The sequence below is a fragment of the Xiphias gladius genome, chromosome 21 (genome assembly GCF_016859285.1).
Source record: "Xiphias gladius isolate SHS-SW01 ecotype Sanya breed wild chromosome 21, ASM1685928v1, whole genome shotgun sequence".
NCBI lineage: Eukaryota > Metazoa > Chordata > Actinopteri > Istiophoriformes > Xiphiidae > Xiphias > Xiphias gladius.
In genome coordinates this window covers 2,144,014-2,159,560 of record NC_053420.1, presented here as the reverse complement: position 1 = coordinate 2,159,560, position 15,547 = coordinate 2,144,014, and the positions used below count along the sequence as shown (strand labels likewise).

The window sequence follows — 15,547 nt, the reverse complement described above, 5'->3', positions numbered from 1 at the left end:
AGGAGAAAAAACAAGTAAAAACAAACAAAAAAACTTCCCTGACTGTACCACTTTCTGACAGGGGTTTATAACCTGCCATTACTGACATAATCCATTCACCAAAATACAGCTATAAGCTGAGTAGCAACATCTCAAACTGCAGACCTGATGGACTGTTGAACCTTTTATGAATGATTCATTCATATTTCTAATTCCAGGCGACTGACTGACTTTTGCTAATTGCTCATTAGAAACTGAGAAGCCCAGGACGCTTTACCGATGTCATGCTAACATTTATAACTGCAGACCTGATGAGTCATCAGAAAGTGTGAAAGCCCCGGTGCTTCATTATATTTTACCAACATTTATAACTGAGTCATGACGGAGTAGAAACACATTCGAATGTAATACCAATACACCAGAGGCACAAAATGGGGTTTCAGTCTTTCAGGTGACCCGACTCCCTTCTCCACCAAACCGCCGGCTCCAACCGACGCAGCAGAGTCTCAATCCAAACAGCAGAACGGAAACCGCTTCACTTCGAAATGCCACGAGAACAGATCTGACCATCAACAGTCCACATCTACTGTCTTGTTCTCTCTACATTTGTACTACTTTACGTTTTGCACGACTATTAACAGCAAGTCAGACTCTGTGTATAGGTTAATATCTGGTTCTACCATAGCAAGTCTGCAGGTGTACATGTTCATAATAGGTTTAAAAATGGATTGTGGCGCCTTTTTCCAGGAGATACCACTGGTCAAACAGTCCGTTGAGGAGGAATTTCCACAACCGTGAAATCCAAACGTCGTTCTTATTAGTTGCTTATAACTGATCTATAAAGCATTAGTAAATTATTTATTGACTATTCATAATAAGGTCAGTAATTACAGCGTAAACCCCTTTTGGAAATGCCGCCTTATCAGAAAATGGCACCGAACTGACACCGAACTGATCAAAACTGAAACCGCAAACATGCGATGACTTGCTTCTTCATGGAATTTTACACAATTTATGACGAATCAACCCGAAACATAATAACAGATAGACGTGATACACCACGTCGCAGTGCAAGGCTACTGCACTCTGCGCAGGCAACATGTCGCCACGCCAAACGCGCGCGATGCCAGTTACTCGCGCTCGGCACCTTCCTCCCTCTGTTAGCATCCCGTTAGCTCCACGCTGAGACCATTTAGTCGTATCTAAGCTTTTGAAAAGGATGCCACTAGAATAACAACAAAATTACAAATTGGAGCAGCAGTTTGACAAATATAGCACAATGTTTACTCTTCCTCTGTATATATGTCTGGACCCATGGGACGGGGCCTAGTTGCAGGCAGAGCTGTGATACATCAATGTTGAGTCGTGTGAAAAAGAGGAGAGCGTTTGTACACATCTTTTTCCTCGTACCTTTGAAGAAGACGAATTTGCCGTCAGATCTCTCGTAGGCAGCGTCGATGCGAGGTGGCAGGCCTTTCCAGAACTGATCGATCTGCATGGGATAACCCTCCTGCACCTTGTTGTTCCTCAGACGCCAAAACCACCGGTCCTAGAACACAAGGACGTTAAAAAGCTCAGCATCCCTGGAGACAGGTAGACCAAATCAGCAGCTTTCTGAAGTTCAGCTCCGGTGGCATTATTCAACACAAGTCAGAATGAGTCACACATGCCCGGAAAGAGGAATTCCCTGAGTTATAACAAGTTTTACTGAGCTGCGCTTTGCCCTGCTGCGGAGAGCGCCCGCCTCCATAGGCGAGCCAGACCCGGGGCCAGGATCGCGAGGCTGCGCGTATCGCATCTTTCTGTTTCATCTGTCGCTGTGGAAGCGGGCGCACATGCACCATTTCAGCTCCTACATTTGGCCATAAATGGATGTTGACATGCCCTTAATAAATTATTTCCACATCAGTACTTCTGGCGGCGCCACTTCTCAAACCTGTCAACGGAAAAAAAAAAAAAAAGTGTGATTTTTAGCGATTGTACCACAATGGAAAGTTTTTCAACAGCGCCAGAGCTGCTGTCATCACTTTACAGAAGAAATTCACAGTGACTTCAGACTCAAGGTCTTTATTTACATTTAACCAACACCCCCATCTTCCCCGAACCTCAACCCAAGAGCTTGTGTTGCCTAAACCACAGACGGGGGTCAGGACGTGAACTAAAAATTTGTCACAGGTTTGTTGCATGTGAACGTAATTTCCAGCGGACGGGGTCGTTCCATACGGTTGGTGCGCCGCAAAGCACGAACTCTCGCAGACGCTGGGTAAGAGAAATGAATGACGGGAAGTTGGCTCGAAAGTCACAGGAGGCATCATGGAGCTAGGAACAATGCGGATGAGAGGACAAGGCGTGAAAGAGGAAGAGGAGGGACGAGAGGCGAGAGGAGGAGGGATAACCAGATGGACGAACAGAAGGGGAGCAGAAGACGCAGGGACCGAGAGGGACGGAAGATGAAGATAAAGAAAAGTCAGGTGGTGCGAGGTAAGCGGGGGGAGAAAAGGAAGCGGAAGGCGGGAGGAGAGAGACGTAAAAAGGAGCAGAGAGAGAGCACAAAGACAAGAAGAGGAGGAGAAGAAGGAGGCGAGCATCAATCGTAGCTCATTATCATTTGGCTTCAGTGAATCTAGGACAGAGCCAAGCTCAGTCCCCACTGAATGCCCCCCCACACACACACACAGGTTGGTCTTTCCACGTTGTGAGGACACTCATTGATATGACGCATGCTCGAGCCCCTAGCGCAAACCGAAACCCGATCCTAAGCTGGACCCTAAAACCAGGTCTTAACCCTCAGACAGCCCTTTGAAGTTGTGAGGACCGGACAAAATGTCCTCACAACGATGGTTTGGAACAAAAATTTGTCCACACAGCCATAGGAAGACACGCACACACGCACACACGCGCGCGCAGTCACGCACTCGCACAAACACAAAGACTCCATCTCACATGATCCTTTAGCCACTAATGCTTTTCTGTCTGAACCCAAACAGAAAAAGAGAAAATCAATGCTTCAAATCCAGCAAAAGCAGCCGTGAGTATTTCTCACCGAGGAAACATCCCATAATGAGTGTCTCCTTTCAGACGCCCACCGGCTCTCACCGCTCTTCGTGTCCTAATATGCCCCCGTGCCAGAGTTAGAGGGAAAAGAAGATGGGCCTTGTTTTTCGGATGGCTTCTGCGTCTGTGGCGGGGGCACGTCCCCTGCTGGAGTCCATCGATGTCCTACATGCTTCCTGTGCTGCTGCTGCTGCTGCTGCACTGCAGCTCCGCCGCCGAACAGAACCGTTTGGTTACTAACCCCCCGGTTCTTATGAAGCCCGTCAGCCGGGTCGACCTGTGTAGCTCCACTTCTGCTATAACACGGTGTGACGTCCCCCAGCGAGGCGCTGCGTTCAAGTCTGCTGATCAAAGTTTTTTATTTTATTCGTTACGGCTGCTTTTACTCCGCGTTGCTCTATACTGAGTTCACTTCCTCAAAACCCTCTCGCAGATGCAGCACAGCAGCAGCCAAAACACTTCATCCGCATCCCAGGATCAACATTTCTACCGGAGCACTGACAGCATTTGTCTCCCAACGAGAAAACCTTGTCACTCTGGATTTTGAATGCAGCACCTCACTCAGGAACGGAGTGAGGTGCTAGGTTTTCATTGCTTTCACTCCTACTGAATGAATGTAATTTCACATACACTACACACTCCTGTAGCATCTGTTGAGTTCAGCCTCGTTTTCACTTAACGCGCATTTAAGCATGTGTTAAAATTCAGTTTATTAAGGCGTTACTGGGCCCAAGAATGAATGGCAGATGGTTATCGATGGCAGCCACAGGTGCTTGTGGAGTGTTTGAGATCTTTCCCTTTCAGTTGATGAAATACCTGCAGCCGTCACACTGCTGACGGACTGGTGTGGGAGCCCCGATTAACACTTCCCACGTGACACCGGACTCCGGCACAGTACGGAGACGAACTTGTGCTCTTCCGGGATGGAGAACGACAGGTGCCGGACTTGTTCCAACCCGGAGCGCCCTGTTTCTACGCCACTGACCCGGAAGGACAATGATGAAAAACTGTGTTCCGTCACAACTTCCTACTACTCAGCCCTCGACATGCAAATACAGACCAGCATGCTGCTAAGCAGATAACGACCCCGTTTGAAAGACCTGGCGCACAAAATGTATGTAAGCATAAACACACACCTGAGCCTAAAATATCTCTACCCACTGCAGCTGTAGCGGCTGCCCACTCCTCCCAGTCTGACTGGGCTCTCTTATAATGAACCACTTACTTAACGTTCTTACAGCCACAATCACCAAGTGCTGACTCCTGACGTGACCTGAGCTAAGATAACGTCCTGCCTCCGTCGTGGCATTTCATGGTGCTAAATTCAGTCTGTTTTTCACGGAGTACAACGCTGAGCGGACACGTACCAGAGGTAGCGTCCGTAGCATCTCCGCTCATTGACGTTTTGCAAAAGGGCTCAGGTGTTATGACGAAGACAATGGAGACAAAGACTTAAAGTTAAAGCGCCTTGAACAACCCCTACATTGGGAACCAATGGTCTAAACTTGCTAACTGTATATGCGTAAGTAGCTGACTCAGGTTTAACAGCCTAATAAAATACTGTATTTTTCTAATTATATGTCACAAGAGACATTTTTTCCTGCAGAACGAGTACTTTTACGTTTTGCCGATAAAACCTCTGTACTTTTACTTCAGTAGGATTTTGAATGCAGGACCCTGACTTGTAATACAGTGTTTTTAGATTGTGCTATCGGCGAAACCAATACCTTGATCTCAAAACGTTTTTATTTTTTTGTATTTTTAATATTTTTATCTTTCCCTAATTTTAACCAAGTAGTTTTAATTTCCCAAACTTAACTACAACTTAACCATAGCGGTGGTAAAATCAGAAAGTGCTAATATGAGCATTGTTAGACGCCTCATTTTGAAACGCACTGACAGAACTTGTGCAACAACTTATAGGTCATGTGGAGAAGCAACTCGAATGTTTCTTCCCCCAACTTGTTGTGCAATGGAGCAGAATGTTAAGACCAAACTGATCATGGCTGAAGGCACTTTTCTGTGCGCCAGCTCCCTTAATCTGAGCAGACACGTCTTCTTCTTATCAGACCTTTAATTTTAACACCAGCAAAGTCAGCGACAAACACACAGCGTTTTTCATTTTCTCATCCAGTTGTTAATTATTTAGAAGCAAGGAAACTTGTGAGGCGACGGCAAAATCCACATGTCACGTCGATTCTGCGTCAGACTGTCATCGAGTAAGAAAGACGGAAATACAGACAGACAGAGGAAGCAGAGGGACACAGGGTGAGACAGGCACGAGTAAACAGGTGGGCAGGGAGTGGACAGACAGCAGGATGAGGGGTGAGATAGACGGACACATAGGCAGAGGGGGGGGTGAGAAAATGGCCCGTTTGGCAGGTAGACAGGAGTCAACTGGGGAGGAGACAGACGAGTACGGACAGACAGACAGGAGGGCTGACAGACGGAGAGCTAGACGGGTCCGTGACCTTTTCTAACATTCAGTTTAAAGATCAGAGACATCAAAATGGATTTTTCTTCCTCGTCTGTGCTGCTCCTCAGTGTGCAACTGCCTCACACACACGTACAGGAACATGCGTGACATTTTAAACACGGAGCTCTCTGTCCTCTCTCTGTTTGACAACGTGCATTTTTACAGTTCAGATCCAGAGTGTGCGGACTCTCCTCAACGTTAACGGACGCCTCATCGTGTAAACCCCGTCTGCGTGTGTTGGTCTGATAGCACCACGGGGCCGCATTGGTCTGTTACTACCCACACTGGAGGCATGTGCCTGGTGCTTCTGACCATAAAGCTCTATCGTACCATATGCCACCGGGCGGATTCTCTCACCTGAGGAGCCCCACGGTGCTCGGAGAGCGCACATTTTGAGCCCATAGCGTTGGCAGCGTTGGCGCGATCCTTACCTCACGCACAGCTTCTCGGGTCCTGCGTCCTCCCCACGTGACGCGCAGCTAAGCTTTTTCCCCAGTGTCGACCCGTTCTATACGGCAACCTGCGGCTGTACAACTCTCCCACTGTAGCAGCTAACACCCCCTTGATTACATGCGGAACAGTGTCCTGTTCTCAACGCAGTAGAACCCTGGATTCTTTTACAGTGTAACACATCAGGGAGTTTTTAGTGTGTGTTCAATATTTGAGATCTACCGTCCCTAAACCAGCCTCACCTGCTTCCACTTCAGTCTTGTCCCCGCTTTCTGCAGTGACTGGCAGCAGGACACATGAAGAGCATTAAACCGCTGCCATTCGCTTGTCTGTTGAGGTGACTCTTGTGGCTGATACCGTGACGGCTCAACTGTGCTCAACTGTGACTGTAGTGTAACGCAACGAATGGCGACAGGCGCTGCAAGCCGACACCTGCCGCACACGCACTGCGGGTAATTAAAAGAAAGACATTTTAACACGAAACCCCGTTTTTTCCTGACTGACAGGAGCGCCAGACGAAGCTTTGCACCTTGCGACGGCTGAAGATGGGACCATTTTTTCTCTGAAGCGTCCCGCTTCATAGGTGGGACAACCGTGCGGCAGTAGCGCACCAAACGCCTGTTAAGCCCGTTTGTTTGTCCCTGAACGTCCGTCCGTCCCTGCTCACCTTGAAGACAAACATCTCCCGTCTGAAGAAGGCCACGGTGTTGAAGTTGCCGTCGCAGATGTTGGGCTTGCCGTTTCCAGGCAGTGCGGGCCGGTCGCCGGGCGGGCGCGCGGGACGGGAGTGACGGTCGTGCTTGCGCTCGGAGGTGGAGTGCGTCCGCCGAGAAGGTAAGGTGGGCAACGGCCTGGTGGGTTCCAGCATGGCTGTGGGGATACCTGTGGAAGAACGTGGATGATAACATGAATCACTCCAGTGCGGTCATTGATTTCTACTTGATCAGATATTGTTTGTGGGTTTATGAGACAGTACAGTATGTTTAGGACTACTGGACCACAGAGATCCACGACGGCATGAGTCAACGAGTCAATGATTGAGTTTACCAGTGTAAACAGTTTTTATGATCCACCGTCTCAGGCGCTTACAAAAAAAGGTTGACAACATTTGATTCAGTGATTCGTCTTTAGGGAAAATGAGTTCTCATGGGACAAGAGCAGGGAGTCTCAGAGTCTGAGTCTATAGGCCCCCTCAAGTGAGACATGCATCATGTCTGGGAGTTGAGCTTTGACTGAGTTTGAGTCATGACTGCGAGAAGGAGTACGAATTCTGATGCAAACTGTGGCTCTTGCCTCACATCTTTCCACATGCAGCCCCACTTCGACTCCCCTACGCTCCCCGGTTTGAAGACCTCTGGTCCAGCGCGTTGTGACGCTGCTCGAAGTGTAAAAGCAGCAGCAGCGCAGCCAGACTTTGAGTTTCCTTTGGCAGAGAGCGCCGATCTTTCACATTTACACTGAAAAAAAAGATTCAAACTAAAATCTAAAAAAAACCAGCTGTCTCACTTTGAAACAAACCCCTTCCCTGAGAGACGGAGCAGCGAGGAAAACAGGATCAACCCCCAGCAGATAAAACAGCCTAACAGGCTTTGGAAAAATACTGTTGTCTGCACTGCTTTGGTCAGTATTTCCCTGCAACACTGACTCAAAATGTTTCAAGACCTTCAATGATAAGACGGTTTTCTGTTCTGAAGGAAGAGGCTACGTGAGGATTGACGGAGCAGGAGCAGGGAGGGAGAAACCAGTCCAGTGAACAGATGCTGTAGACGTTGCACATACAGGCTATTTGGGTATTGGTGAAGCAGTTCTACATTTTTACTTTGTGCTGTGTTTTCTTTTTCCTGCTCCTTTGAGTCTCTCTGAATGTTACACCACATTATACCAGAAGCTGCCGTGCCGACGAGCCTTCGCCGTTTTTCTTCATTAAAAAAGGGAGGGATGTGAGGCGTCTCATCTTCTCTGAAACGGAACAAAGTTTCCCCGATGTAAACACAAAAGAAAAGACACCAAGTCACACATTTGTTTGTTTGTTGTTTTTCTTTCCAGGCTCAGCACTGTACATCGTTCATCAGCATGATCCTGCTTCACATTCATATATATTCACCCGGTACAGTGCTCTGCTGTTGGCCACTGGACAACGGTTCTCCGTAATTCAGCTCTGGGCTTTAGGATCAATAAATAATGTCCAAGGTGTGTTGTTTTTGCTTTTGCAAGTTTTTGCTTTCAGGTCTCAAATGAAGTCAAGCGTCCGGGCAGAGAAGTTCAAAATAAATCTCTTTTTTTCCGACATAAATGTCTAACCCTGAAGATGTTCTTGAAATCAAGGCGTCTTCTGATACGATCTATGGACGGTAGTTGGCTTCACTGTCAACAGACACTGCAGCTGCTCCTGTTGGACTTCCGACAATGTAGCTGCTCAAGGAGGGTTTAGTGTTCGCCACAGGTGTCGCCAAATCGAGCGGGACGGAAACCTTAAGAATTACAGCCGTAAGTCTCCGATCTGCAGCTCTGCCTAACTCCCATAAATTTAGTTTTATAAATACGCTTCGGCAGCAACCTGCACCATTCCCCCCAAATAATGACAAAATACTGAGGTGCTCAGGTACACAGCCGTGAAGCTGCAGTAAAATTTGACTTTTTAGTACATTTTTGAAATTCTGGAAGAATAAAATGTGTTTGAAAGGATTCTTTTATGTGAATATATACAGGAAGGAGTTATTACATAATTAATCAAGCAATAGCAGTATCACAGCACCATCACCGCTGATCCACGTGCACCCGGCGCTGGTTTTATTTGCCTCAGCGGTGCAATAAGCCCAAGGTAATCAAACCAGGAAACATTTGGAGAAGGCAGCAGATTAGAAACCTATTTAAGAGTTTGTTTTTTTGTTTATTACGTGTCACTCAGGTGTATAAATGCAGTAATTGAAAAATGTGTGTAAAAACACAGCTGGACTTGACCAGTACCAGTATCATTTAGAAACAAATATTTGATGAACAGACGAAAGAACAACTTGACGCCCTCTTAAAAGATTATCTTCAAAACGTCGAAACACGGCGTCGAGACGTACGGTGTCATACGCGTCAGTGTCACCCAGATTCCGGCATGGTAAAAAAATAAACTGGTTCCTAACCGTAGATCTTCTGTATGCCCTGCAGGTCATCCAGGGGCAGCTTGAAGTTGTGTGTGTCCATGTACTGGTAGAACGGAGCCATGATGGCACTGGGATCGTTGGAGTGCTCCAAGCCCAACGCGTGACCCAACTCATGAACCGCCACCAGGAACAAATCATTACCTGGAGAGAGGGAAGGAAGGAGGAAGAGAGGAGGAGAGAAAATAAGAAGATCAGGTCAGAGAAGAGGACAGGGAAAAAGAACACGGGAAACGACAGCAAAAGATGGAGGGAGGGAAAAGAAAAGCCGTCGAGCGAGAGAAAAAGACGAAGGAAAAGGGTGGAGGCGTGGAGTGACATCACTGATCGCTTTTTAAAAGATACTTTCACGCCGGAAATCAGGCGATAAAACAGAAAACAAGAACTTCTTTGTGCTGCTGACATGGCTTTCTGCAGGTTTTAAAAAAAAAAAACCAAAGAAAAACACAGTTCACCAAAATACCCTCAACATCTCCCTCTTGCCTGAAACAACAACAGCCTGAACAAAGCCTCCCCAGCGTAAAAACAACGGAGAAGAGCAAAGACACAGCGTCAAACACGCTGGGAAAGTGAGCTAAAGTTAGCCTGTGACGCTGCTGACTCATCAGCAGTGGAAGGTGAGTCTCACATCAGAAGGAGAATTTGTGGTAAATGGAAGCGACTTGTGAATCCGAACCTCCCGCTTTTAAAGTCCGGCACGAGCCACTTCTTCAAACGACGCTGCTTGACGGGGATTACTTCAGAGTGCGGCAAACCGTTCAGTGCCACGTCCAGTCAGGTTCAAAAGTTCATACTCGCACAGATTTTAAATTTCTAATCTGAGAAATGTATAAATAATGCGCTGCTGCTTCAGGAGTTCAAAGTGCCTGTGAACAGGAAACAAACTTGAACTTGGAAAGTTGAAAGCATCCTACTGGAGACACTTCACAATCTTATAAGTCTTACTTTTTTTATAACAGATGTACCTAAACGGGGCCAAGACCCCATTTACACTTGGACTCCACTTATACTTTGCTTCACAGCTCAAAAGAGGCTCTGGTGATTTCAATAAATACGATCCAACAGGAGGCGCCCCGGGCTGCTGCGGTGTCGATCCGATCTCTGATCAATTTGACCACTGAATGATCTGCGTGGATGAGGGAGCGCTTGTAGTTCATAAATATGATTGATAAGATACGATATGATAAATATGATTCATGCCTAGAGTCCCCGGAGTGCGACGCGATGTCTTCGAACGCCTTGTGTTGTCTGACCAACAGCCCAAAGATATTCACCTTACTGCCTTAGAAGACTAACAAATCACGAGCATGTTCACATTTGAGGAGCTGAATTTTTGCCTGGAATAAGGCTGCAGAATCATTTTCGGTCAATGGACTAGTCGACTAATCCTTGCAGCTAAAAGTTAAGGGGTACACTCCACCCTCTACCTGCTCGTCCAACGACCAAAAAATTTCAGAAACCCCCACCCCAGACACCTTTCTGGTGTTGGACTGGGGGCGTCTGTGTCCGACCATTTCTATAACGTTTGGAAACAGACAATGGGGCATTCACACCCGCCTGACTCAGTGATCGGTCGGCAGGGTTTGAGCTTCTCAGCTCTTTTTTCATTCCTTACCCTGCTATTTGTTGCACTTTTCGTGAGAACAGCCGAGAGCAGCACCATCAACGTCTCTCTGGAGAGCCTGTCGGAAGGATGCTCGCAGTTACCCCCCGTGACTCCCAGCTTTTCTCTTCACCTTTGAGCGCGGTCGCTCGGGACGACTATAAACGCTTTCGATTTCCGACACGGTCGGACAACGCATCTTAAGAACAAGTTGTGATTGAGCATAAACCAACCGTTACTCTTCTTCTGGACACGACCCTCCTGACCCTGATTTGTATGTGGCTGGGAATCAGATTTGTGTTCTGGCTAACAGAGATGAATATATCCATCTGAATGTCAACGAAAGTTCCTAAATCTCATCTGGATTTAATCTGGATACGAGACTAAGGCTGTGCTGGACACCTAAAATCTTAAAATGCACAGAAAAACGTATGAAAGACAAGTGTAAATTGGGTCTAAATGTATAAATATGGGATGTTCGTGGAAAGGAAAGAAGGAGATGATGAAAGAACTTGGAGTCAACAGAGGAAAATGTCAGAGAGAGAGAGGAGGGTGTGAAAGGGAGGATGTGGATAATCTCTTAAAGGGATGATTTTCCTACTGAAGCGCCCCACTGCAGCAGCAGAAGCAGCACTACTTCTCCTCTTCATCTTGCTACTTGTGCTCCTTTTACAACTAATCAAAATAACAGCAAGAAAGAGAATAGAAGGCTGTGTTTTCCCGAATGCCGTGTATTCCTGCCGGGTTTGTTCAAACCAGGCCCTCTGTCATAATCTTAAGAGCAGAGAGTTTGAGCTGCTGTCAGACACTTAATGACTTCTTACGGTCTGAACACAGAGCTCAAATGAATACATTTCATCTCCGCAGTAATTGGTTTGACTCCGTTTGAACCTAATTACGGAACATAATTATCTTTCTTTCTTTACCCAGGCCGGTTTGTTTGAAGATTATAGCCTCGGCGGCCAGCAGATGACTTGCGGACTAATGTGACCGAAGATGGTCAGAGTCTGAGAGACGGTATTCTAACTGTCAGAAATCCCCAGTTTCTCCAACTTTACGACTAGGCTGATGCAAACGTTTTTTTGAGGGTCCGACGTGATCACGGGCAATTTTTTACCATCTTACTTCTTACTTTAGCGTGTTAGCATGCTAATTAGCACTTGGCAGGACGCGCGGCGGAGGCTGACGGGAATTTCGTCATAGAGCGGGAAAAGTCAGTCGCGTCCATCCTCTGGGGACTACGAATGTCTGAACAAAATTTCAGGGCGACGCATCCATTAGTTGTTGAGACGTCTGAGTCTGTCCCACTGCGGTGGTCCGACCACAGACCAAGCATGGGTTGTGGTACTAGTATCCAAAAAACGGATTTTGGTTTAACATTCATATATTTCTCTCCCCCGTTTCTTTTACTCTGTACCTCCCCGCTTTTCCTCTAATTTACCTCCTCTGTTTCTCACAACTTCAAGCACGCAGAGACACAACCCCCTCCGTCCCTGTCTGCCGCTGTCTCTTTCATCCCTCTCCTCCTCTGCCTCTCTTTATCTCTCCTTCTCCCCCCCCCAGCCCTCCTCCTGCTGCACCCCCACCACCAGCCTTTATCTCTTCTCTCCCTATGCCTCTCTTTCTTCCATGTCACACGAAAGATAAAGATGATTTTACTGCACAAGATGTACACTTCATGTACAAGGCCTTTAGGGAATTCCCAGCGGCCTCTCTCTATGCGTCTGCCTCCCCCTTTGTGGTTGGTCTATAGTTTGCCGCAACGGCCCGCAGCGGCGATAACGGCTTCTTCTATCATCTTTGCCCCTGCAATCGTCTGCCCGCCTGCGATAAAGTTGATGTTTGATATTGCTGCGATGAAACCTGTCTCTGAAGTAATCCCAGTTCGACGTGTCCACAGAGCCCGCTTTGTTCAGCTCGGGCATCTCTCCCGCTGAAACGTTCATTTTTTGGCAGCGATGAGTTTGGACGCCAGAGATCGTTTTGTAATGGAAGCATCTGAAATTAACTTTTTGGCAAACCTGCCAAGTAAAGTACAACAAATAACCTGCCAAGAATATTTATTTGCTCTCACGCAAAAACCGTTAATACATGTGGTACATTTTTCATTGAAATATATTATGTCGACCTACCCGACTTTTCAGACCTTTTCCTGTCTGCAAACGTGTCCTGTGTGAAATATACTTTCAATCAGAAGACGAGAGCAGATTTATCTAAGACTTGCTTCATCACTTATAGTCTGGAACAAGCCTGTAAATCATGAGAATGAAAGGAAGAATGCAGGTTTCCCTTCGGACCAGGACGAGGGGTTCGCGCTGTGCGCGGGGACAAAGTCTGGCGACCGGCCGAGACTCGCGCTCGATTCAAAGTGAGGAACGGAAATGTCGGTGACCTCAGATGTTACCAGCCAGCGAGGAGGGAAATCTTTGCCCATTGATCCACCAAAGACAAGTTTTTTATGGCATTTTGTGTTTGGTGGGCGGCGTTTTCAGACCCCGAGGTCAAGCACTTACTGTTAGTTTCAGATGGGTAATATCTCCTTCCAGTTGCACGCGGCGTGTGTCTGTCGCTGCCCTCCTGGAGGATTACGGTCTTTCAGGAAGGAGGTTCAGAGAGTGAGCCGATGTGAGTCGTGTGCGTTAATATCACACGTCCGCTTAAAGCAGCCGTGACTTCCAACATTTATTACTGTATATTCTATTATCCCGTAGTTATTATTTCACACCTATTATATCACACCACTCCACGTTGCCACCTTTCTCAGCAATAGGAGGAACTGCACTATGCTGGGAGTCAGTCTTGCACATGGATCTCATTATTGCACCTTCAACACACTAATGTACCAGAATGGCTATAGCTTGTTATACAGGTTGTTCTCTACCTACTGTTTCTTTTTCTTGTATCTGTATTTTTTTTTTTTTATTCCTCTGCCTGTTCTATCCTTTTTGTTCCTATGTGGAGTAATATCTTGCAAAGGTTTAAGGGACTTTAAGGGACTTGTCCATCAAGGAGTCCCGCCACAGATTCATCCTGCAGCAGGACAACGAACACGCAGCCGGAGCAATAAAGGACCATCTTCAGAGACCAGTAGGACAAGGAGTCCTGCAACAGGTGGTCCGGCCCCCACAGAGCCCTGACGTCAACATCACAGAGTCAGTCTGGGACCACATGAAGAGACAGGAGTCACTGAGACAGAACGAATCCACAGAAGAACCGCTGCAGGTTCTCCAGGATGCTTGGAACAACCTACCTGCCAAGAACCTGAAAAACTGTGTGCGGGTACACCGAGGAGACCTGGTGCCGGTTTAAAGGCAAAGGGGGGTCGGAGCAAATCTGTTAAGTGTTGCTTTGTATGAAGTTAACTGATAAATGAAAGCTAATCACCTTTTAGTGATAATAGTGTTGCACAGTACTGTACATGCAGGGATTTACTGAATCCTTTGTTAATAACAGACACAACAGTACATCTCGCCCCTTGTTGTTGAAAAACTATTGCAGGAGGTTTACAGGTGCAGTGGCTCTTTGGACAGTCAGTAACTATCAGATGAATTAGCATGAAATCTTCTTTGGGCATTTATGGACATTTTGAAACAGGACAGAGCAGAGGACAAATAGTTTTCGTTCAGCAGTTTCAGTGTCTCGTATCTTTGATGTGGACGCTTGTGCCTTTCACTTCTCTCCTCCAGGTGTTAAGAGGTTAATAACAGAAACTGTCCCTCAGCAGCGGCAGAAAAAACAGGTTTTAGGCCGAGGTGAAAACGAGGCCCGTGTGTCCTAGCGACGTCCTTCTAAAGCTGATACCATGAATTAGTTTTCATAGCGTCCGAGAACTTTGCCGTCTCAGTATCTTGTCTCTAATCTTTCAATTACTCTGTGTGCGCGTCTGAGGGGATTTTAGAGATAAAAAGACGTTTGTGAGGGTGTGTATGAGAGAGCACCTGGGTGACTGCACAGGCAGGCGCGTACACACACACACACACACACACACACACACACACACACACACACACACACACACACACACACATGCATACTGACAGTACTGATAGATGATTTACTGATCAGTTAATAATATCACGAGTGTATATCGACCAAACGGCAGAGTAAGAAGGGGGGAAAGTAAAAAAAAAAAAAAAATGATGTATGTGTGCACAAAACTCTACACTACATTAAAATAAAACTGCCTTATTGCATCCTGAGAAACTCGACATATTTCCTGGGACAGTTCATACTGGAATAAGACTCACATGCCTGCTGTAATGTGGTACGGCGAATTTAGAGCCTCTCTGTCAAAGCCAATTCTCTTTTCTGCTAATCTCTCGAACCAGATTCCTCTCCCCCTCTATCACTCCCTCTCTCTGCGCCTCTCTTTCTCTGTCAACACGTTAGTTATTCAAGCAGAGGGAATCTGGCATAAGTCATTTGTCAAACTGAGACAGAAGAAGGGGAAAAAACTACAAAGAGAAACGTTTTTCCCTCATTTTTCATCCGATGATTAAACAGTCTGGTGCTCAAAGATAGGGGAGTGATGGCTGAGGACGCACTTACATTTCAAGCATTTTATTTACTAATGCTTTATATTAAATGAAAAAGATGAATAAATAATGCTAATCAGTTGGTATTTCGTTCAGCCGTCGTTGACTATGTTAAACGGCAGCTGAAATCTTTCAACATTAACCTGCTTCACTCTGAATTAGAAATTGCAGTGTAAAGAGCAATTCTAGTTACCAAGGCGATGGTCAAAATCATAAAAATAGCTAATGATAATAATAATTATTATTATAGTGATAACTGTGGTGTATTTTAAGGACTCGCTCCCTGATTTTGTTACAG

At 46.5% G+C, this 15,547-nt stretch overlaps 1 protein-coding gene across 1 annotated transcript in view; it reads right to left on the bottom strand.

Moving 5' to 3' along the window:
• mmp24 (matrix metallopeptidase 24) overlaps nucleotides 1-15,547 on the bottom strand; it is a 60,610-nt gene that overhangs the window by 6,393 nt on the left and 38,670 nt on the right. Inside the window, exons 6-8 of the mRNA XM_040115710.1 lie at nucleotides 9,094-9,255; nucleotides 6,627-6,841; nucleotides 1,390-1,528 (exon numbers count right to left, since the gene is read on the bottom strand). Of these exons, the coding sequence (XP_039971644.1) occupies nucleotides 1,390-1,528; nucleotides 6,627-6,841; nucleotides 9,094-9,255 (516 nt within the window). The remainder of the gene's footprint in view (nucleotides 1-1,389; nucleotides 1,529-6,626; nucleotides 6,842-9,093; nucleotides 9,256-15,547) is intronic.